Here is a 24,487-nt window from a genome sequence, read left to right on the forward strand (position 1 = left end):
TGGACATGGACAGTGCCACATATTAGTGAATTGATGTTAACTAAAGTGCAATCTTTTACACCCTTTCCGGCCTCTTAACTGAACTGTAGAGATTGCCCCTGTCACAAGCTTCCCTTTCACACATAAGATATGGTGCCCTACGATTAGGAGAACCTGCATGCTCCTTTACAAGCTAGCTAGCTACATGCAGTGCAACTAGCTAGGAGAGTATCACCTGTCACCTTCTTCTAGGTTGCAAATTTTTAAAAGATGAGATTCAAGTTGCACTTTTTAAACTTTAGTTACCACTTTTGAGTGGTTAGATGCTCATCACTCTGTGCCTATAAATATGGGGACATGATCACATCTTGATGCATCTATCATATATTGTGGATCAGACTAACATATACACAGGTTCCTGAAGATCAGATAGATGCAGCACCAGGAAACTGCAGTTATCCAAAGAAACACAAGCAGGTTCTCTCCCAAGGTAAAAGAAAAATCTCAACTCCCAAGTTCTTCCCAAAGACAAATCATTTTGAAGTTGTAGACATAAATATTAGACTCTGCATATATATGTTGTTTGTGTTGATTCTTAATACCATCTAAGTAGTTAGTTTGCTCTAATTCCCACAACACATCATCACTGATGTCGTCAGTTTCACATTGACTGGCCATTGGCCAATACTGTGGATATGCACGAAGCACAATAACATAACATGTATTTATTCATATATCAAATTAGTTATCCACCCTAATAATTAAGTTGAAATTTGAGCATCGTACGTGGAATGATTTTGAATTATCCTAAGTCTCAAATTGACTATGGCCCTACTTAAAGAGATATATACGGAGATTTTGAGAATTAGCTAGTACGTATCGATCGAGATGGTGAGAATGTGGAGAAACCAAATTTTTGACTAGTTCATTTTCTGGTTCTGTAGAATGCAAATGTGAATCCGGACTGGTATTCTGGGAATAGTTGTAGCTGCCGACTGTCAAAAGAAGAACTATATTTGGTTCTAATAGCATATTAAGTTTTACATAGTAGTTGATTCTTCTATACAAAATAAAATTTGTTGATTCACTAATATAATTTAATTTGACAAGCAGAGACAGATAATGAGACATCCAGAAATGAAAATACACTTCTATATTCTCATGCATGCGTCCATATATACAAGTCTAAGTCACACATGCGTTTTTTCAGGGAGAACAAGAGCTTCACGTAGCCAACGACTCACAAAGCTCAAACAAGATGGAGAAGCTCATCATCATCAAGAGTAGCGGCAGCGGCAGCGGCGACGCACGCCATGACGACGGCGGCGGCGAGGTGGAGACCGTGCGGTGCGCGTGCTGCGGCGTGGCGGAGGAGTGCACGGCGGCGTACATCGGCGGCGTGCGCGCGGCGTTCTGCGGCGACTGGCTGTGCGGGCTGTGCTCGGAGGCCGTGAAGGAGACGGCGCGGCGCGACCCGGCGCCGGGCGGCGGCGTGGCGGCGGCGCTGGCGTCGCACGCGGCGGAGTGCAGGGACTTCAACGCGACGACGAGGCTGAACCCGACGCTGTCGCTGGCGGGCTCCATGCGCCGCATCGCGCGGCGGAGCTTCGACAAGAGGACGTCGGCGTCGTGCCAGGAGCGGCGCCTCGGCGCGGCGGCGTCCAAGGCGGTGGCGCTCGCCAGGTCCGCCAGCTGCGACCCGCGCTTCTGCAGCCTCCTCGCCGCCGACGTCATCAACGGCGGCGCTCCTCCCGGCGATCGGTGCAGATGATCGAGCTCCATGGTGTTCGATAGTAATTAACTCGATCGCTCTCTATCGATGTTAGTATGTGGTTGTATATATGTGTAACCAATCGTATTTTCTAAGTAAATGCTCTCTCCGCCTCATGAAAAATCAATCTAATACTGGATGTGATATATTCTAATACTACGAATCTAGATATATCTTTGTCTAGATTCGTTATATTAGAATGTGTCATATCTAGTTCGATTCGTTTTTTTGGCAGATAGGGTATATATCACGCTATATATTAACCAAGCTAGCTAGCTTAGATCCAACGGTAGTGTACTGTCACTGCATCAGTGCGGCCCAGTAGACAGTAGTGTTAGTACTCCTACCTAATATTGAACATGTACGTATGTGGATCAGTTGCATTGTATGATCTGAGTGCACTGTAGTGTCTAGCTACATGAGTATTGTACTCTCTCCATCCGTTTTTTAATATACGATACAATTAACTTTTTGTGAGATACATTTAACCAATTAATTCATATTTTACTAAAAAATCATTTAATTATGATTAAATATTCTTTCATCACGATTTATATTTTCTATGTTTTTTAAAGACGAATGATCAAACTTAGTTTAAAAGAAAAAAAAATCAATGGTGTCATTGCATGCGTGACGTAGCAAACTTTGGTTTGACGCGCGGCCTGTGGTTTGCAACGTGGGATTTCAGGCTTTCGGCCCAGCCCAACGTCGCGGTGGGCCGAAGCTCGTTTGCGCGGCGCCGTATTTGTTTGCTTCGAAAATAGGGGTGAAACGGTACACGGTTATTTTATTTCGATTCCAAATACCGTCCTTAAATGATCTTTTTTTTTTCCATCCGGAATTTCGAGAGAAATTTATCGCACAAACTAAACCATCAAAATAAGTCTGATGTGTTTCATCAAAATAGTTACATATAGTATATGATTGTTATGAAGTATTGTCAGTGTTGATATCATGCGATGATATTTTACGAACGCGCTAGTGCTGTAAGTGTTGATTGTTATGAAGTGCACGTTAATATCTTAAAAGAAACACATAATACAACAGTGCTGTGGCAAGTGGAGATCGATGATGCCAATCCCATCGAGCTCCTTAGGGCCAGTCAATGAGACAACTGCCTTGATGAACAATCTTGCCGTATGGGCACGGATCAATGCAAAAACCCTTTCTCCACTAGGAAACACGCTCCTCTGGTGCTAGGAGTCCTCGAAGCAATACTCCTCTAGATCAGCTTATCACGCTTTTTTGCTAAGGAGAGAATCCTTACTTGACAAGCAAATATAGAAGAACCACACGCCGCCACGATATCGGTATTTCAATTGGTTGGTAGTCCACCGTTGATGTTGGATTGGTGATAGGCTGAGCAAGTGAGGGCCGACACTGCTTGGTCCGTAGAAATGCGTCTTTTGTAATCAAAGTGAGGAGTCAATTGACCAACCTTCTGATCCAATGCCGATAAACACTATAGCTATGGTGGATAGTTCTATATGGCACTGGATCAAATGAGCAATCCTTCCATATTATGGTGAGACGCCGAGACAAAATCATAGCGGCCCAAAGATGAGGGTTTGACACCATCATCATCTTGATGGCCTACACGATATGGAAGTAACGAAACAACCGGGTTTTCAATGGTTAATGCAAGACCATGCAGGGAATAGCGGAGCTAGCAACATCGGAGGCCATGCTCTCGAGGGAGGCAGGAGCGCCCATCTAGGTGGAGCGTACATAGTTGTTGCGCCTGTTTGTAACAACTTTTTCCGATGTTAATACAAAATATATAATGGAGTGCTTAAATTAGTTACTTGCTTCTTTGAATTTTCGCTAATAATTACGTATACGATGTTAATTTATAAAGTTTGCATATGACTGTGACCAGCTTGTTTGCCTTCACAATAAGTTGTTCCCGAGTTAGTCTCTATCGTTCTGATTCCATTTCAAAGAAAAAAAAAAAGAAGAAGCCATTTTTATCCCTACTCCGAACAGAGAATGTATCCACTATCGATCCGTACAAAAACTAGCACCGCGGTTCTCAAAATCCAAAACATTTGTACACGCTGTTTCATGAGATTACGTACGTAAATTGCACTAGTTGTAATATTATATATCCGTTTTGCATTGGGGTGTATAATGAAATGAAATCAAAGGAAGGTCCAGTTGATGAACATGAAGCAGATGCAGTGGGCGCCGCCGCCGTCGCCGTCGACCACCTTCCACGCCACCGCCTTCTCGTACGACGCCGCCCTCCCAACGCTCGACACGCACACCCCTCCCTCCATGCACGCCATCCCCTGCAATTTAGTTAATCGCGTGCCACTAATTAATCAATTTGCAACTGATGAAAGCCTCGGTGAAATCTTACTGTATCTTCTATTGATAAGATGATAAGATTATTAATGCATTCCATGTAATGTACTCGCTCCATTTTAGATTATAACTCATTTTTGACTTAAGGTCAAAGTCAAACTGAAAAAAGTAGTAACATTTTTAACCTAAAACAAATATATTATAAAAATATATTTAATTATTAATTTAATAAAACTAATTTGGTGTTGTAAATATTACTATATTTATCTACAAACTTAATTAATCAAACTTGATCAAACTTGAAGTAGTTTAATTTTGATCAAAGTCAAAATTACTTATTAATCTAAAAGTATCTTTTTTTATGTATGAAAAATAATTTTTGCATTAGTACTTATCTCATGTCAGTTTGTGATATGATTATACCTGCTCCATGATGTTGGGGAGCTCTGTGCACAGGTTCTTCCTCCCTTGATCGTCGAAAACTTTCTCCAGCGTCATGTCTTGGAGCGCCACCAGAGTTGTTTCGAGCATGTCGAGGCCAGACTGGTTTGCAAATGTGAACACTGGCATCGCCTACATGAAAAATCAGATGGTTAAATGGTGCGTTACACTGTCAACTTTAAGGTGAATTTGTGTCAAAACAAAATTTCAGTCGAGCTGTAGCAAAGATTCATAAGTCCCGGAAATAAATTCAGAGAACAAACAATCCTCCATGCATAGCAGTATGAGTACTGGCCCCATTCGAGTTTAAGATAAAAGATTACGGACAGGTAAAATGAGAAAGTTATTAACATTTAACATCTCGTTAATTAAATTTTAATTATTTAAATTTAAAAATAGATTTATCTTATATTTTAAAGTTTCTATATAAAAATTTTCGTACGAAATATACAGTTTAACAGTTTAATTAACATGCTTATAAAAATTAAGATAAAATCTGTATCTAAATAAGAAAAAAAGGGGGCTGAAGAAACCTTGAGAGAGCAGCAGAGTATGGCACTCGGATGATGCCAAACTGCTTTCAGAATCGATTCATTGCTGCTGTTTGCATCTACAGATTTGATGAGTTCATCTCCAAAATGAAATCTGTATAAGCATAGCATCATCAGTTATGAAGAGTGAACTTTTTTTTTTCGTTCAAAAAAGAGTGAACTTTTTTTAAAAAATCTTGCGATGATGGCAAGTGAAAATTTCTTGACAGATATGAACTGTATCACACAAGCAGCTGCGAAGCCACAGACCTGTAGCTCTGGCAAATCCATCTGGGCAGCGTCGCCGCCTCCGGAGTCACCGGTGAGAGCTGCGCGGCGGCGGCGCCGGCGCCGGGAGGGACGAGGCGGGAGGACGAGAGCGCCACGGCGATCCTCTGCACCGACGAGATGATGTTGCGCATGTACTGCCGCGCCATGGCGGCCACGCTGTCCTGCAGGTGGCCGTCGAACGCGAACTGGAACGCGATCGTCATCACCGCCTTGGAGCTAGAGCTCGCCGCAGCAGCAGCACAGCCGCCGCCGCCGCCATTGACGCCGCTGATCCTGCTCCGTGGCGTCGCGGCTTCGAGCGTGGACGCGAGATCCAACGTGCAGTTCGGGCTCGACGTGTCCTGACATTTGCAGGGAAAGAATATTCAGAACAACTTCTTTTTAAACATAAAAATTCAGAAGATTTGATTTGAAACTATTGTGTGAGATTTACTTACGAGAGGAGAATCGATTGGGATGATGCGGAAACCGGAAGGCAGCAGTGGGGAATCATCACTGAACGATGCGTCGATGGGCGCAAAGATGAGCTCTGAACATGTTCCTGCACTGCTCTCCTCTACTCCATTGTACATCTGCCATTGCAATCAGGCCAAGAACACAAGTTTTACAGAGGAAAAAAAAAAGAAAATGATTCTTCAACTGGTGATAAGTCTCATGAATCAAGAAGTCACCTGCAAGAGGAACAGATCACGGTGCACCAGTGTATCTTGGTAGTTGCTGGCGTTTCCTAGCTTGATAACTTCCAGGAACTGAAAAACAATAGATGGTTGCATCAAAATAATTGAGCAGGAGGACAGAATTGGACAGGACCTTTTATGTAACTGACAGACAGTAGAAGATGAACTTACCTCTTCAGGTTCAAACGTGTGTGCTAAAGGAAGTATGACCTGACCACTGAATCCTCCAAGACGGGACATGGGTAAATTGCAGAAGTTTGGTTTCATCGTGGAGGCGAAGAATGCGTCTAAATTGCTGTCGGCCCACTGTGACCGGTGTTCGCGCAAAAATTGCAGTAGTGATGGAGGAGAGACATCCTAGCAAACAGCAGAAATATTGTATGAAAAAAACTGGACATGATCAACCAAACAAAAAAAATATTAATTCTAGTTTCATAGTGAAGCTAACCTGCAACAGCATGGATGCCTTGGCACAAAGAACACCGGTACTGACAATAGGGAGTCCACTGCTGAATGTTGCATTGCAACCGATCACTTTGGATGAATTGACAGAGATGCAAACATCGTCGACGCCATCGCTCTCGATCACGGACCATCCATCATCGGCAAGCCCATTGAGAGCTTCATTGAATCCTCTGAAAAGAGAGCATGCAAAAAAAAAAATTCACACTTTTGAGCTGGAGAAGATTCATGGCAAGAACCAAGAAGCATCTGCTGTTCAGGAGTCAGTCCTACCTGGTGAGCTTTTGGCTCAGAGCACGCAAAGCCGCAGGCTGCCTTCCCCATCCTGTGATCACAGAACGTGTATCTTCGTGTGCAACCTGCCTCAGGTAGCGCAAAGCCTGAATTTTGCATAACTGAATTAGTCAAGAATTTCTACAAATAAGCAAGAACAGAGTGCTATAATTACTGTACCGCCATCGAGATCTTCTGCGCAACCATGGCAGAAGATTCATACAAAGGTCGTACAACTTCAGGCACGCTCCAAGGCTGCGACCACAAAATGGCTTAAATTTCATTCTGCTAGATGAATGAACTATTTGGACAAGAAATTGTAATGGTTAGTACCTCGAGGTCCATATGATCAACGATGTGTATCACGCTGCCTCCAACATCGCTAGGCCGGATCAAGAACCCACTGGGAAGCATCTCACCTCTGATAAAAGGCTGGACAAGTGGCATGCTTGGGCCTCCTTGCTTGCTACTGAGTGATCTCTCACACACCTTCAGAATTCAGAGCAAGAACGTTCAGGCAAGCAGGCAGGACATCATAGTGACACACAAATACTTTGGTACTAATTACACATGGATAATTTGTTTTACACGCTCCATGATCAGAGCAGCTCACCACTAAGCTTCCATCGTCGAGAATGGAGGTGTACCGCAGCAGCCAGAAGTCGCGAGCCGGCGCCAGCGTCGTCGGAGCATAGAGCTGAAGATCGAATACAAATTTCAGCTTCAGAATTTCAGGTTCAGGTTCAGAATTTTCAGGCTTGTGTGTTCTTGCCTGCATGTAGAGCAGCTCGATGGTGCCGTTGGCGCCAGCAGGGAGCACGTTCACCACATCCATGGACCGGCAATCGCGCAGCCACAGCGGCCGATCCTTGAGTATTTCGGCAACCTGATGAAATCATTGCCACAACTCATCAATCAACCAACCAACCAATCAATCGATCGATCAGAAATACTGTTGCTTATTGCAGAAGTGACAGTGACAAGAAGGTTAATTACCTTAGCGGGCTCCATGCCGACGAGGCCGCAAGCTCGCGCGGCGACGCCGGCGCAGCCATGCGAGATGGCGATGATTCCAATGGAATCCGGACCAGGCTGCAAACGACGACGACGAAAATCAAATCAAGCTTTTGCAATTGAGAAGTTGGTGACGATGAAGAGCAAATTGTTGTGACCTTCATCCCAGGCATTTGGAGCCACTCGACGGCGGTTCCGGTGGCCTTGGACAGAAACTCCGTCAATGTCTCCTCCGCGATCGACATCAGCCTGCGCAACAACGAGTAAGCTAGAGCTGCACCTGCAAGAACGATGGCGCAGGTGGTGACGTCACGTACCCAGCTGGGCTTGCGTCGCGCGGCGGCGGCTGGACGACGTTGTGCTGCTGCTGCTGATGATGATGGCCGCTGGTGACGACCGACTCGCAGCTGGTGTCGGTGGCGGTGGCGAGCTGGTGGCCGGCGGCGGCGGCGGCCTGAGGAGGGAAGGCAGGAACTCGCCGCATCATCCCGGCGGCGGCGACGCCGTGGCGGCCGTGGTCGTAGACGAGCTGGGAGACCTGCTTCTGGAGGCGGTCGTTCTCCTCCATGAGGAGCTTGTTCATGGCGGTGAGCTTGCGGTTGAGCGCCTGCAGCCGCGACGACTCCTTGCGCTGCTTCTCCCGGCACCGGCGGTTCTGGAACCACACCTTGATCTGCTTCGGGTCCACGTTCGCCAGCGCCGGGCACTCCCGCACCAGCTGCTGCCGCCGCAGCGAGCTCGGCTTGGGACACTCGTAGTACAGCCTCTCCAGCGCCTCCACCTGCTCCGGCGTGTACCTCACGTACTTGCTCGCGTCCATCGCCGCCGCCGACGCCACCATGCCAGATCGATCGAGCTCAATGCAAGCAAGCTAGGCTATAGCCGAGAAGGCGTAGAGCTCGATGGCGACATCGAGGTGAGGGGGGGAAGGAGAGCTTCGTGTTGTTCGTCGTCTCGTCGCCTTTAAACGCGAGGACGGCGGTGGCGCGGCGCGCGCGCGCTAATAAATTGCGGGAAAAAGGAAAGTTCCCGGCTGCGACGTCGCCGGCGAATGCACATTTGGCACATGTAATTTTCTTTTTTTTTTAAAAAAAAAAACAAACATTTTTTCAAAAAATTTTTATATTCCATCCATCCCATAATATAACCTAGAATTAGATAAGACATTTCATATTACAACGAATCTGGACGGATACTATGAAATGTCCAATCATTCTAGATTGTTATAGGAGATTGGCGCATGTAATTTCGTAGGAGTACTCTCCATCCATCCATCCATCAAAACATTATGATGATCTTCGTGTGTCATTATCACTTTACCATCAGAGATTGTGAGGCCCGCCTAAGACCATGGTGTGTAACTCTTCCACGAGGCATTTCTGTAAGAGTAATGCTATACTGCACCCTCATAAGATTATTTTTATCATTTCCCGTTTGTTCCAAAATAAGTTTATTTCTGAGTATTTACTACATCGAATTTTGTGAAAGTAGAGAATAAATGCATTGAGAGCAAATAAAGATAGAACTAATTATATTAAAATTTAATAAAGTGTTCGCGTAAAAACTTTTAATAAAGTGAGAGTATTATAGTTTTGTTTATTTTATACTGGTATATGTGTAATAGGTGAAAAATGAACTTATTTTGGGACCGAGAAGCGAGAGTATGTACTTACAAAACCTTACTGAACTTTTATAAACAGTTTTTTGAATTTAGTAAGCAATTAGTTATGAAATATCAAGAAACAATCGTAGCATGCCACATCAGTTTTTCTAAGACGCATGTAAATAAGTTTCTTTGACGTGTATCATTTACCTTTCTGTAAGGGGGCTTCTTTGAAATGCTTTAACCTCTCTGATTTCCGTGTGAATTGAATTGGTTCATGTGAAATTCTTATTAATATTTGTTAAGAAAAGCATTTGGTCTGAATAAGACTCGAATATGAAACTTTTGGGGGCTTGAGAATATTTTTCATATTCGTTTTGACCGTGGTATATCGAACCGTCATATTTTGAATTTAAATGACATGCACTTTAGAAGGGGAACATATTCTGAATAAACATGGTCTTGGAGTAACAAGTTGAGGTGAAGTTAATGGCAGATTAACAAATTAACGAGCAGATAGTTTACGCAAATAATTGAAAGCTTTCTGCACATGCTTTAGAGATTCCAAGCTTTTCTTTTTCTTCCATCGGTAGAATACAATCTGTATCTTTTCCTTTCTCCCATCACACCCAGAGAGAGAGAGAGGAGAGAAGAGGAGGAAAAAAAAATAAAATTTAGATGTGCTTAAAGGAATCTCTTTTCCTTTTTCTTTTTGCTCTCCTTTTAATATTTTTACTAGCGTTGTACTCAAGACATTCTCCCCCTGAGTCAGGGCGTGAATTCTCGATCCCATAAATAATTAGGAGATATTTCCCGTGGATTTGCGTGAATTCGATCTAGTGCTCCTTTGCACGAACTGCCTCTGGTTTCGTCCTTATAAAAACACTGAAAATCTCCTAGCAAAAACTCACATTTCTCCCTAAATATTTAGCCTGCAAATATAACTGTTTTCTCTTATTCTTTTCATTATTACTTTTTTTGATTTGGGGACAATTCTCTTTGTCATTAGGGACAATTCTCTTTGTCATTAGCGAACGGAAAAGGGAAAAAAAAGGAAAAGAGGATATGTGATTGGACTTGGATACCTGAGTGAAACCAAGAGAATTTTCCTCGAGATTGGAGACAGCAGCAGTTTTCTTTGTCCTTGGATTTTTGAACGGCACGAGGGGGGGAGGAGGACGGTTAAAATATTATCGGGTCGGGTTGTGTAGAGGCAGAAGACCCGGAGAAAAAGCGGATTTTCTCGGCATTTGGAGCCCGATTAAAGGCGGCGATCCGCATCTTGGACCCTGATCCGCCACGCAGATTCCGTATCACCACGGCCACCGTAAAAAATATTTTTTACCCCAGGCTTTCCTTTATCTTTTTACCGCTTCTTTGGGCATTGCTATTTGCTAATACTTTGCTACTCCATCTGTGCCGTTTTTAAGTGCAGCCATAGTTTTTCGAGTTAAACTTTAACCGTCTGTCTTATTTAATTTTTTTTTTGAAAAAAATTAAAAACATAAGTTACGAGTAAACTATTCATGTTTTAACATCTCATAACAAAAATACTAATTATAAAAAATCTTTAAATAAGACGAACGATTAAAATTAGACACGAAAACTTATGGTTGCATTTAAAATAGAACGGATGGAGTATAGTGTACTACCCTACCTGGTTTGATTCCAGGATAGACGGTAAAAAAAAAAAATCTAGCCTCTTCATAACCCAGTCAGTCACCCAGATCAAACAAAGCTCTCACAAATTTCTTTTCACCCAGGCTTTCCTTTTTCTTTTTACCGCTTTCTTTTCACCCTATGGTCTTTGACATGCCTCTGGTCTCGATTCCAGGTTAGGCAGTAAAAATTTTAGCCTCCTTGTACACCCAATCAGCCAGATCAAACACAGCTCGAAGGACAAAAATAAAGGGACAGTTTGGACCACATTGAAATGCTCTCTGTAAGGCCCACTTGAAATACATGAAATTTCTTATGTTTATGTAGAGATGAAAATACTGCTTTCTGTAAATTTTCTATCAAATCCTTGTGAAATTCCTAGTTCAACTAAGTTTTTTTTTTAATAATTCCCTCATGTTATCTTCATGTGGAATAGAACCACCTGTGGTCATAATAATTACTCAACTACTGTTTGTGACATTTTCCTAAAACTGATGTGATATTGAGATACTCATATGCCATTTGGATTTCTAGTTGAAAGCACATGCTACCTACATGAAAGCATGGAAATGAATTTCATATGATAATGCAGCTATTTCGTTGCTTATCTAATGGCTTTCTCCTAGTTCCCAGTACAGTAGTATACTTGGGCACAGCTTAGGAATAGATTTCCTAGCATATATAATAGCCCTCACTGAGATTTTAGCTAGACAAGCTGGTCCTTTCCAGAATCTGACTAAAAGGTACTACTCAACAATATGCCAATATGCATTTCTGATGGATTTAATCACAAGGAAATGACAAAAACAAGCTTAGTATTTATTATTTTTTCCACCTGTATTCCTTGCAATGATACCGTATTAATACGGATGCATCAAACATGGTCGACCAAACCAGAAAGGAAGGCAGCAGGCTAGCAGCTTGACAGCTGCAAGCCAACTCACTATTCAATGCTGGTCCACATGGCACTTGTCAAGACCACATATACTTTCTCTCAAATCAAAACCCAAAAAAGAGAGAGACCCCCCTCTCAGGAGAAGAGGAAATACTCTGTTTGCAAACATAAGAAAATGGAAAGAGACGATAACCAAAAGCTAAAAAAGCTAGAGCTTGTCCTATCCCACTACCAACCACTTACCTGGGTCTGACGTGTCATGGCCTGGATATGCACACCTTTTGTGTTATTCTAAGCCAAATCACCCATCCATGCTACCATTTGGCCTCCCCAGATTTGCAAAACTATTCTATGGTGATCTTATCAAACACCCCCCTCCCTCTCCTCCTTTTGAACACCCAACATACACAGCCTTTTGTTATTCTAACCCATCACCAATCCCTCCTTTTACTGGACAATCAGCTTTTGTTAATAATACCACCAAAATCCCACTTTTCCTCCACTTGATAATGGTGGTGCCCAAATGCAACGGCTTTGTGTTTTAATCAAGGTTATCAGGGAGCACTAGGCATATTTAAGATGTAAATTGGCAAGGAAAAGCATCAGGCATGGCAGGTAATGCAATGGAATTGGAGGGGAGCCAGGATGACCTACCATGCAGGCCACTACCACTACGGAAAAAGGGTGTCAACGAACAAATTCCGAGACACTGCCTGCCCTGGAAACGAATGGTGTCTGAATTGATCACTAACTGCAGTGGAAAACATAGTTGGCATATCATTGCAAGATCTCCACAGGTGTGGTAACATTCCGTAATTCAAGAGGTGACATATGGTAGTAAGATGCAAATCATAATCCTGCCCACCCCCACCCTACCCTAAAGTATACTGTCCTTGATTGGATGGGTACAAGTAAACTCATAGAATAAAACAAGCTTGAAGATACCCCCTGAAGTGATTGCTGCCGCACAACTGTCCGGTTCATTCATCTGGTTCGTCGACAAAAGGGAATTGGCGCTTTCTTTTTGAGACAGCTGGGATAGATGATGGGTCCTGCGACAGTATGCATTCAGTTAACAGGTGTTCTATTGATGGTGAAGAGAAAAAGACAGTGAAAGTAATCTCTGGCTGACTTACATCTAGATAGGTATTCAATCAGTCGCCTGTCAAGGTCGAAGTGCTGGCAGAGAAGTTTCTGTAAGAGAAGTTATAAGAATAATATTAACAATCCCCCACAAAAAGCAATACCACAAAATTGGACCACATCAGCAGTACTTGATACAGTCAATTTTTCACACTTAGGTTATTGAGGACGACTCGATAGCTAACTGATGTTTCAGGAATTCTATCATTGGTGGCTTCAATAAATTTGTCACGTCAGTTCTCACTATTTCGATTGAAGTACAGTGCCAGGTAACCAACCTGGATGTTTTGGCCAAACCAAAAAGGAACTGTGTTGTCATACTGTACTGCATATGATCCTCTCTCGCACCTTTTTTTAGGCTGGCCATTTCATTTTATTTTTATCGGTTCCACCCATTTCAATAAGTGGGAGATATGTTTCTCTAAGCACCATTATCCTGTCACACTAGCTAATCTCCTATGTGTGTCTTCTTTCATTTCTTTTCAGGAACAATGGTTTCCTATTTCCCCTTCAACTGGAATAATTGGCCGTATGAAAAGTATATTTAGTGCAAAAGCTGCCTCCCGCCCTGCCCCAGTATGCACACATAAAGAAATGAAATGAAATGAGAAGAAAATGTGGATGCGCATATAAATTACCCTACTTATTATAACATTTCAAGTTCAGTTCCATTTGTTACTTTCTGTAGAATTTATCACATTTGTTACTAGTAAGTACTAGCATCATACTTTGAATTTGAACTTCAAATTTAAAGGGTGATGCAACACACCATAGACAGCATCTAGATTACTTTTGAGGAATTATATTTATGTTGGTTTGATGCTGAGAGTTTAAGCATAGGCCTAATTTGCTTATATGTGTAAGTAATCATATGGTACTAGTAATGTTAAATCTTCTGCAACAGGGTAGGTTAAAATTGCAAAACTGTGCCAAATCATACTAGTCTACCCGAAATAAGATGCAAACATGATGCAACTTATTTTGTTCATAACTCATAACAAAAATAAGAAAGCACAGTGGGAAAAAAACAACCTTTGTAATTTTTGGCACAAATACTTTTGATTCATTCATGATTTCTGGGAATCGTGCAACTTCAGTGGCCTTGTCAAAGAGTATATAAGTGGGAAGATGATCTGCCAAACGAAATTCAAATGAGAATAAGGAACCATTTTGAAAGAAACAGACACAAAATTCTGAACACAATACAGTAAAGAAATGCAGGCACTCCATATCAAGTTGAGAAGAGCAATACTGCACAGAATAAGACTAGAAATTTACCCCACATGGATATTCCAAACTTTGCTGCAGCATTTGGAAAATGCCCAAGATCAATTATTCCAAACGAAATGTTCTTGTTAGAGTATCTGCATTAATAAAGTGTGAACAAGATTACATAAAAAAGTATGAAATATACTATACTCAGGACAAAAAAAGGTACTTTGAAGATTATTAACTAATTATCAGACATTGACTGGGAAAGCACTAGCGTCATTATCAGTAAAAGAAGGAATGCTATGATAAATGTAATGTAAATAGAGTGAGACTGAAAAGTAAAAAAAAAATGTCATGAACATTTCATGCTTACAGATAAGTCTCAGGCTCTCGGAACAGAATATAGTGTTAATGCCAAATGATAATAGAGATTTATTAGTTTATTGCAGCAAAGGGCCAAAGTACAATTTTGTTGGAGGACTTCTTTTAGTACAAATAGTAGCATAGAGAATTAGAGATGCACAAGCTTGACATAGGAGTAAACAACCAACAAACAGAAATACTTGCATGTTAGAGAGTTCAGGCAGAACACTGCTTGCTTCTATACATGTTCCTGAAAAGGAAGTCCGGAATTCAACCTGTTCAAAATTAAAAAAATGAGCAAATTCTGTTTGGTCCACTTGCATTACTCAATTGAGGCAGTAACAAAATAAATAGGAGTGGGAGATATTTCAAGCTTAGGCTGCGTTCGTTACTTTGTGTTCCCAACACAGCTGCTGCGCACGGAAAACGGAGCGGTCCATTAGCGCATGATTAATTAAGTATTAGCAATTTTTTTCCAAAATAGATCAATATGATTTTTTTAAGCAACTTTCATACAAAAACTTTTTGCAAAAAACGCACCATTTAGCAGTTTGAAAAGCGTGCGCACGGAAAACGAGAGGAGTGAGTTGGGAACTCCCGGTAACGAATGCAACCTTAGTTACCTCGCCAGATATCTCACACAAAATGAAAAGGCAAAGCATGAATAAAATTCTTACTGGTAATTGAGAAAAGGAAAAATATGATGTGAAACAAATTACCAGCCAAAATCGTGTTGTTGGCTCCTCCGTTAGTAGGCCTTCCAGTTGCAATGGAGTCAAATGATTTGAATGACCTAGATAAAAAAAAAGAATGCCTTCAATCCAACTTAAGAGGAAACTGCTGTGATTTTTCAATTTAGAATCGAAAACGAGGAAAGTTAATTTAATACTTCTAATCAATAGAACAAAAGCAATCCAGTAATTTCATTTTATTTAAGAAGTTAAATGAATGCATGAATAGGGATACGAATGGGTTGACCTATGGGGTACCCATCGACTAACAGTAGTTCATTTTCCTTACAATTTTTCCACCTAATAATGAACTAGAAAGTGGGAGGGAAAACACATTTCTAATAGAATAGTGTGGGTCATGGGGTACCGGTACCCATAAGTAGGCAAACTTGCATCCCTAATTCCCTATGCATGAGTATATTCAAATAGAAAATGAATACTGATATTGAACTAGAAGCCAGTCTGTGATTATAATTTATTCTATTTAATGGAGTTGAAAACTCATGACTTTGCTTTAAAACATCATAAATATGTTGTCCTTGTGTTTGCAATACTGGTCATCCCAAATAAGCAAAGCTTTTAGAACCATCGAGATTATAGACTAAAGGCCTTTTATTCCATGTGGTAGACAAGTCACACCAATTTCAGTTGAGTTTCAATTGGCTTTGGCTCTTTGCTTATAAAAAAGGCTTATCACAAAAAGAATAGAGATAATGGTCAAGTCAGTTCTGCCCTCAATCAAGTATTTCATGTTCAGAGACAGCTGGGAAGAAAAGCATTTTCAGCACAACACAATTATAATTAGCAATTTGCAATCCCACCCCTTGTATCGGTTTCAAAAGTCAATAGCAACCTTTACTAGTTAGCTACAGATTATATCAACTTAATTTTACTCAAATCAATTAGCAAAATAGCAAACCAGTGAAGCAGGTAGCAGGGAAAATATACTAATACAAGTTAAAAGCCATCACGATCGCCCATCAGAATACATTTTTCAACTGTTGTCTGCTGGAGAATAATTAGATGTGCTCATGAACATGGTAATGCCAGGAGATAATACTGCATGGAATTTCGTGATTAAAAAATAGGTGTATAAAACATACCAAGACCATCATAAGGTGGCTGTTGAGCAACAGCATATATAACTGCAGAAGAAAACAGTATAAGCTTTCGTTATGAAAATTTCAAAAGATACTTTTTAGGGAAAAGAAAATCACTTGTTTTTGGACATGGAATAATAATATAATTCAAATACAGCTGAAAACTCAAATGAGAAAATTAAGAAACCTCCAAACTGACAGAAACCAGGAAAAGAAAGAGAGGAAGTAGTCAATCCACTATCACTGTGTCCCATATTGGATAATCTATCATGGGCAGTATTAATGTGTTTGCCAATTGCTACTATGACTAGCATAGGACCCATATGACAAAAACATACACTTGATATTGTGCTGTAGTGACTGTAAAACCAGATTACTGAATCACAGATTTACTGCACAATCACTAGCATCAGCATCGCTACACTACAACAATTGGAATCAATTGCAATCACTGATAGGGGAACAGGAGGCGACAGATAGGCTACACCTCAAATTTGTTATCAGAGTATGAGAGAGCAAGCTAAACAAGTTGTTCTCATCCTGCTTACAAAGATAAACCAGGGGCAGTGCTTTTGTGGTCCTTCATGTTAAAATTGGGCTATGCATGAAGAAAAAGATGGATAATTTACTCACAGAATTGGGCCAAAATTGTATTGCAGCTTACACTCCTTGGCAATAAGGTAGGAAATGTTGTGAGCACTTTTTTGGGATGAAATTCCACAGGTTTAATCTAACATTTGACACAATCTAACCAGTTTCTTCATTCTATAAAACTGAGAAGGGTGTTCAACAGCCAGGGTAAACGCACACCTACGCTCTCTGATGAGTTGTCCTTGGGCATAAGCATGAAAAATCTGGTATACAGGTTCCATATTCTAATGGATAGACTAACTTGGCTAAGCAGGACAGGGTATAATAGTTTCATCAATCAAACCAAGAGACTGATACATGATTGCTCCAACTAAATATGCCAGAGAACATTATACAGTACCATATAATTAAGAGACAATAGGAGATTGCAGCATTTCATTAACATGAATGTACATCTTGAATAAAAGGGCAAATATAGAATGTACACTACAGGAACTTAAATAGGAATAGAGTATCCTTTTAAGTTCCTGCAACACGTGAAAGGTAAATTTATAGTCAAGGAGGGTACCAAATCCATCAAATATTTTCATTGCACTTCAGAAACAGGTATTACTCATTACGCAATAATATCGCAAAAAAAAAATTCATACCAACAAATCCCAGTAAGTAGGAGACAGTCAGCCAATAATCGATAACCAAAGTAACTGCCAGCAATAATCCCTACAGATCAAAATAAGAAAAATTAAAGGAAGATTTACAACACTCTGCAATGTTAATTGTAGAATAAACTACAATGATTCTAGTATTCCACTTTCCCCCTACTTTTGCATGCTATTAGATATCAAACCGGAAATCAAGTTGATCATTTCGCATCAATGAATCATGGGATGAGAGGTCAGAATCATTCTGTATCAATGCACCTTAGCATAGAGCAGTGAATCAGCAATGCATGTTTCCCAGTTTTCCTCTTTCACGATCTGCAGAACATTGAATAATTTGATTCAGAAATATAATCTACAAGAGATTTTACTCAGCTAATTTGCCAGATAAGTACAAGGGGGCACATTTGAGGGATTAAAACTACAATCATCACTCTCACCATCCACTTTGTAAAAAAAACAGATAACTGACATACAATTTAATTATCTTCTAACACAGAAAAAGGGCAAATATCTTTTCTCAAAAAGGCAAGCATCTTGAGGACTTCGATGTGATTTATTTTTTCTACATAAGTTAAAGGAAGTGCATTGAGAGCTCAAAAGTACAACTCTCCTCCCACTCTCCACTTTGGAAAAACTCTCGTAATTAACATGTAATCTTAATTTTCTCTTACACAAGCTAAAGCTAAAAAACCTGATAGTCCAAATGATACAAGCGTTATTTTTGTTATCTACAAATACCATTTTCTTATGAACCAAACCAAAGAATTGTTCCGATAGCATGCTAATGTTATCTTCTTTTACAATGTTTATCTTTCACCCCAAAAAAATCCAACTCCACTAAGGCCCTGTTTAGTTCCCCAAAAACTTTTCGCAAAAACATCACATCGAATCTTTGGACACATGTATGAAGCATTAAATATAGATAAAAAGAAAAACTAATTGCACAGTTTGCATGTAAATCGCGAGACGAATCTTTTGAGCCTAATGTCCATGATTAGCCATAAGTGCTACAGTAACCCACATATGCTAATGACGGCTTAATTAGGCTCAAAAGATTCGTCTCGCAGTTTCCAGGCGAGTTATGAAATTAGTTTTTTCATTCCTGTCCAAAAACCCCTTCCGACATCCGGTCAAACGTCCGATGTGACACTCAAAAATTTTCATTTCACCAACTAAACAGGCCCTAAGAAACAGATAATGCATGTGTGAACATCTTTGCATATGTACAATATATTGGGAAGTAGCTCGAAGTGAACAGCACAGCATTGTCTCTCATGTCAACTGGACAATGCAATTTTCACAAATGGAAATTACTTATATAACAACTTCACATGACACCATTGTTACACTTGCAAATATCAAACAACTAACCATAGCCATACACATGGCGGTAAAATTAAAAGCAATTTCACCTAACCTTAACCTACATTCGGGTTCACTCGAATCTGACATTGTTCACTTATGCTCACAATTTGACTGATTCCCCCTATGCAAAATTGAAAATACACTAAATCTCCGCCTTTTAGCATCACATCACATAATGACATTACACTCAAGTTCAATCAAATCATAACTTCACAGCTCCTGTTCTCACATTATCTCCCTACTCCTAAATCAAATTAGCAGATTCAGAATCCTCAATCAAGTAAAGTACTCAGCAAAGTAACATTCAGGACAAGCATTCGTCACGAAACACCGTACGAGAACGATCGTACCTTCACGACGAAGAGCACGAGGAACGTGAGCACCGCCTGGATCTCCTGCAGCAGAAAAAAAAACACACCAACCACCACCGATCCACATGAGCCGAAATAGTTCGATCACCACCCAAACGGCACGATCCGGATCGTTTACACTGCAAATAGATCCGGTATCTCATCTCAGTATCTCACCCGGCGGAGGAGGAGGCCGTCGTCGGCCGAGGGCACCGTGCTGCGGGCCGCGAAGTAGGAGAAGAAGGCGACGAGGTGGAGGAAGTAGTAGGGCTCGGAGATGGCCAGGTCTAGCCACGGGAACGGGTGGCTCCGCCTGCTCGCCGCCGGCGCCGACGCCTCCGTCGCCGTCGCAACCTCCATCTCCTCCGACGCTTCTCCGCTCCGCTGTCAGTTTGAACTAAAAGCCCAAAATAAAACTAAATTACGCCTTCTAAAAGGAATAACGTATTCTAACTCTACGCCTTCTAGCAGGATTTCATTGTCCTATTGATAACTACGCCTCCGAAGCGAGCTTACGTATTGACGAATTTACGCTTTCTGGTCAGACTTCTGTTGTCCCACTGACAGGTGGGCCCATCTATCCTTGATAAACCCAAAGGCCACGCACACGAGTCACTGACACGAACGGGCACTCGCTTCTCCACTAGGGTTTCTCGCCGCCGCCGCCGCCGCTCGCCGTCGCCGTCGCCGCCGGATCAGAGATGAGCGCATCCAGGCCGGATCACCGGCGGCACCACCCGCCGTTTCTCCGGGACCTCTCGTCGCCGATCTCCTCGGCCGTGCGGCTGCCCCCGGCCTCCCTCCGCCGCGAGACGCAAGGTTCCACCACCCCGCCGCCGCCGCCGCCGCCGCTGCTGTTCCTCGACGACCTCTCCCACCACTCCCCCTCGCCGAGGCCCGCCACCCCACCTCAGGCGGCGGCCATGAGCCCCTCGCCTCCCCCTCCCCACCGCGGCGGCCTCTTCTCCTCCACCCCGCTGCGCTCCAATGGGTCCCCCTCCCCGGCCGCGTGGTGGTCCTCCTCGAGGGAGGAGATGGCCAGGGAGGGCTCGCCGGTCGATGGTGTCGTGCAGCCGCAGCAGCAGCCGTCTCCGACGACGGCGTCTGGGCAGCAGTCGCAGCAGCAGAAGGTGACGCTCATCACGCTGCCGCCACCCAGGGAAGTTGCGCGGCCGGAGATGCCGAAGGATTCGACACCTTCCGCTGGCCGTGTCGACGAGGAGGAGTGGGTCACCGTTTTTGGGTATGTGGCCTCTCCTCTTACTGTTATGATAGTAGGATGATTAAGTTATAAACTAGTATAAGTTTGATGAAATTTGTGGCATTGGGTTCATATAGTTGAGTATGTGTTATGCCATATTTCAATTAAATCTACATAGTACTGCAAAACGATGATTGTCTAAGTTGATCAGTGAGTATGTGATTGGATGCTATGTTGTCTTGATGTTTCTGTTGTAGTTGAATCGATATGCTGAAGTAGAGAATAGAGATCGTGATTCATTTCAGTAATTGGAAAATTTTAAGGTTTTGAGTGTAGGAAGTTGGAAAAGGAGATCCCAAAAATCTAGTTAAATAGTTTAGCAAACCTTTTTCTTGGGATGAATTAATATATAATTTCACGTGCACTAGACAGTCAGAAACAGCATCCTGATGCTATTCTTTCTTTTGGGGGAATCGTCATGAATGTATTCATATGACCATGCATTCGCTCTGTACATATTGTTCCCTTAATTTAGCTTTCAATAGAATATGATTCTCATTGTTGTACTTAGGTTTGTCCTCGTCTTACTCTATCTCGAATAGTTCCCCTGACTTGGTGCATATTTGATTACACTGTTTTACATAATTCACTTTGATAATGTTGCCCCTGTCTTTGTCCTTCCAGTTTTTTACCTGGCGATACCAACTTGGTACTGAGAGAATTTGAGAAGTGTGGTATAGTCTTGAGACATGTCCCTGGTCCAAGGGATGCGAACTGGATGCATATCCTGTATCAGGTAAAAACTTTGATGACTTAATTGTTTTAGATTTGATAAAAGATAATTACCGTGTTTCTATTGCATATCAATAGCCAAAAGAAAAGGAGAGCAAGCTCAAAATGTAACTGGCTTGTAAAGTTGTTAAGTTGTGAAGGGGAGGAGTCCAGTGGAAATGATACCTCTTAATGGCTATGGCCCAGTTTTAAGTCTACATGAGGGCCTTGCAAAGTTGCAAGCTCTGAGCTGGCCTGGCCCAGAATTCATAACAACTGTTTGACTATACTGAGCGCTTGGGATGACAAAAGATAGATTGTGGTCTTTAGGAACTTTTTATTTCAAGAATATAAAATGATTTTGACCTGTACAGGTCATGACATGTTGAGTTGAACCCCTTTCTGCACTGTTTGATGAGGATCTGCGCTTTTCTTCGTTAAGAATTTTACATGTCTTTTGGTTATGTATTATCTGAACTGCTCTAAAAGTTACCTGCTTTTCATTTTGGTCAGGACATGATTATGAAAAGTTTGGAACATTATGTAATTATGTAAGCAGCTAAGAGCATCTCCAAGAGGTTAGCCAAATGGTCTTATGGCTAGCTAGCCAAGAAAGTGCCTAGCCATATTTCCTGTGCACTCCAACAGACTAGCCAAATTCCCAAATCACACTCTCCATAGTTCATATTTTTTGGTGGGCCATAATAGTGAGTGTAGGTGGGGAATGGCTAGCCGGATGGCCCAACCAATGGCTAGTCTGTTGGAGGACCTCTTTTTTTTTTTTTTTTTGCTACGCTAGCCAAATTTTGGGATGGCTAGTCATACACGTAGTCTTTTGGAGATCCTCTCATATGCCTGCTCTCTGCTAGTTTTGGTCTCTCTGCATTTGTTTCAGAATTTAAATTGTTTAGATGTGAAAACAAATCAACACTAAACCAAAAGATGGATGGTGTCACAGACGCACAGTTTGTGATTTGTGGACCTAGTACATGACAATATCTCATGCATGAACTATGAGGTGACAATGTGGCTCAAGGGTCAATATTTCCCTTTCATTTGATCGTCATGTGTATTTTGTTAGGATAGATTGCAGAATTCAGATGTAGTATGATAACAGTACATTGATGTGATGAGCTTTTCCTACCAGCAATAATGTTCGTATGTAGGGCTTGACCATATGCTTAATTCAATCATGATTACAAACTACAAATATATGCGAGATATCACTGAATGTTCCTGTTGCCAGTTCTGACCATTGTTTGTTATGTATGTTTCTAATTGCTGATCTCTATCTTGTTCGACATCTTCCAGAGCCGGCATGATGCACAAAAAGCTCTCACCAAGCACGGTCAACAGTTAAACAGTGTTCTTATCATCGGTGTGAAGCAAGTGGACCCATGGCAGCGGCAGTACCTGAATGAGAAGACAAATGAGAACTTTCAAGTTGGTGCAACAGATCCATTTCCATCACAGCATGTAGCACCAAGTTCATTTACAACTAGAAATGCACTAGCACCTTTGCCTAGCAATTCTATGCCAAATGGAATCGGCAACGGGAGTGGCCGTGGTGCTTCGGGGGCCATTGCTTCACCCACAAAATCAGTATTGTCCAAAGTTATGGACCTGATGTTCGGCCTCTAAATCCTGTTACCAAGTACTGGCTGTTATTCTTTTGGCTGTTCCAAGGCAAATCGAGGATTACTGATCATAACATTTCTTATTGTTGGGTTTTTCGCACCGAAGTGACATTATTGGTCCACAGAATCTGTATTGTACCGAGCCTAAGATCATCAGGGTGTCATACTGGTATATCACCCGGTCGGTCTGGAGCTAGTGTTGATGGTGTTTCGCTCGTAAGCATTCAGTGGATCATCCAATACCAAACCATATGGAAATTATGTCCATGGAAATATCATCAAGTATCATCCTGGTTTTATACATATTGAAATGATTCTGACCTGTATGTGAATGCATCTTAGTAAATTGTTTTCGAATGATTTGACATGAGAGCCTATATATATGTTGAATGCGTCTTAGTAAATTGTTTTCCAAGGATTTGACACCAGAAATGATACTATTATGTAGTCATAGTCAAATTGGGAACTGAATATGAATGGTCTCCCTTGCGGGAACAACATATCTGATTTTTTTAGTTTGTTCAATTCTTCTCTCTATCTGATAAGGGAGGGAAAAAAACAATTAGGAAAACACAGTTTGACCTGTGCTAGTTGGCTTGGATTAGACTTTTTAAAGTTCTAATACGTTGTGGAGTATTCTTGATTAGGAACTCAATTAAAAAACTGAGTGTTAACAGCAATCATGAGCAAACAGAATTAATTATACATGACCCTTCATTGAGATAACATAGTTTTGCACGAGGCTCACAATGTCAAGGTCATCTTCACCTAATAAATATGGTTAAGTCAATCCAACTCGCTAATTAAGCACTAACATTAGTAGTATGAATTATTTATAAGGTAGTAGTACTACGTACGTGTTAGATATATCCAGTAATCACATACTTAACAACAAACTTGGGAACAAAACAATTTCTAGTACGTCCCCGTTTCCAAATTTCAAAATCTGTATTACAGCACGTCTGTTTGAGCAAATCAACTATGAAAAAAGACGCAAAAATGTCAGAAAATAACACTATATGACCCAAAAAAAAATCCATAGCAAAATGTGGGCTACTCTAGCCTGACAAATGTGCCATTTTTGCTCCTTAAAAAATCATATATGTCAACTCAAGAATTATATAATGAACACCTGTACGAACCAAACTCATCCATACAATCAGAGTAATAAACTTACATAATTATATAATGGAAGGGATAAAATTATTTATATCCAAGCTGGAGACCTCCCACATCCATAATTTTTTAACTATGGCTCATAATTATTTCAATTAGGCAGCCGGCAATGTGTCTAGCATAAACCCTGTCTTCTTTGCCAAAAACCGTACACGAGACATTGTATTGTATTGTATAAAAATGCAATACTTGCCAACCAAATCCAACAAAGCTTTTTAAACATGTGAAGACAGATTGAGCACGTACTTAAAACCTATAATTTATTATTGGATAGATCAAATCG

At 41.4% G+C, this 24,487-nt stretch overlaps 4 protein-coding genes across 4 annotated transcripts; 2 read left to right on the plus strand and 2 right to left on the minus strand.

The window, feature by feature from the left end:
- Window positions 1-367: 367 nt before the first annotated feature.
- Window positions 368-2,229, plus strand: LOC112936093 (uncharacterized). The gene is made up of 2 exons (XM_026022541.2): window positions 368-469; window positions 1,190-2,229. Exons 1-2 carry the CDS (start codon window positions 413-415, stop codon window positions 1,748-1,750), a joined length of 618 nt encoding a protein of 205 aa, XP_025878326.1. The 5' UTR covers window positions 368-412; the 3' UTR covers window positions 1,751-2,229.
- Window positions 2,230-3,696: 1,467 nt separating this feature from the next.
- LOC4327348 (homeobox-leucine zipper protein HOX29-like) lies at window positions 3,697-8,815 on the minus strand. Its single transcript, NM_001406315.1, has 16 exons — window positions 8,063-8,815; window positions 7,904-7,994; window positions 7,728-7,823; window positions 7,504-7,617; window positions 7,345-7,428; window positions 7,065-7,220; window positions 6,912-6,986; window positions 6,732-6,838; window positions 6,445-6,631; window positions 6,168-6,353; window positions 5,991-6,068; window positions 5,757-5,891; window positions 5,299-5,660; window positions 5,032-5,143; window positions 4,481-4,630; window positions 3,697-4,041 (listed from the first exon to the last, which is right to left on the minus strand). Exons 1-16 carry the CDS (start codon window positions 8,584-8,586, stop codon window positions 3,892-3,894), a joined length of 2,607 nt encoding a protein of 868 aa, NP_001393244.1. The 5' UTR covers window positions 8,587-8,815; the 3' UTR covers window positions 3,697-3,891.
- A 3,839-nt stretch (window positions 8,816-12,654) lies between these two features.
- LOC4327349 (uncharacterized) lies at window positions 12,655-19,818 on the minus strand. Its single transcript, XM_015766458.3, has 11 exons — window positions 19,597-19,818; window positions 19,420-19,464; window positions 17,963-18,019; window positions 17,693-17,762; window positions 16,455-16,496; window positions 15,340-15,413; window positions 14,825-14,895; window positions 14,324-14,409; window positions 14,078-14,178; window positions 13,039-13,096; window positions 12,655-12,954 (listed from the first exon to the last, which is right to left on the minus strand). Coding segments are annotated over exons 1-11 (789 nt in total). The 5' UTR covers window positions 19,780-19,818; the 3' UTR covers window positions 12,655-12,952.
- Window positions 19,819-20,036: 218 nt separating this feature from the next.
- Window positions 20,037-23,432, plus strand: LOC4327063 (nuclear pore complex protein NUP35). Its single transcript, XM_015766457.3, has 3 exons — window positions 20,037-20,662; window positions 21,305-21,416; window positions 22,703-23,432. The coding sequence occupies exons 1-3, from the start codon at window positions 20,121-20,123 to the stop codon at window positions 23,030-23,032; spliced, it is 984 nt and encodes a 327-aa protein (XP_015621943.1). The 5' UTR covers window positions 20,037-20,120; the 3' UTR covers window positions 23,033-23,432.
- Window positions 23,433-24,487: the final 1,055 nt, after the last annotated feature.

Source organism: Oryza sativa, chromosome 1 (genome assembly GCF_034140825.1).
Source record: "Oryza sativa Japonica Group chromosome 1, ASM3414082v1".
NCBI classification, from domain to species: Eukaryota; Viridiplantae; Streptophyta; class Magnoliopsida; order Poales; family Poaceae; genus Oryza; species Oryza sativa.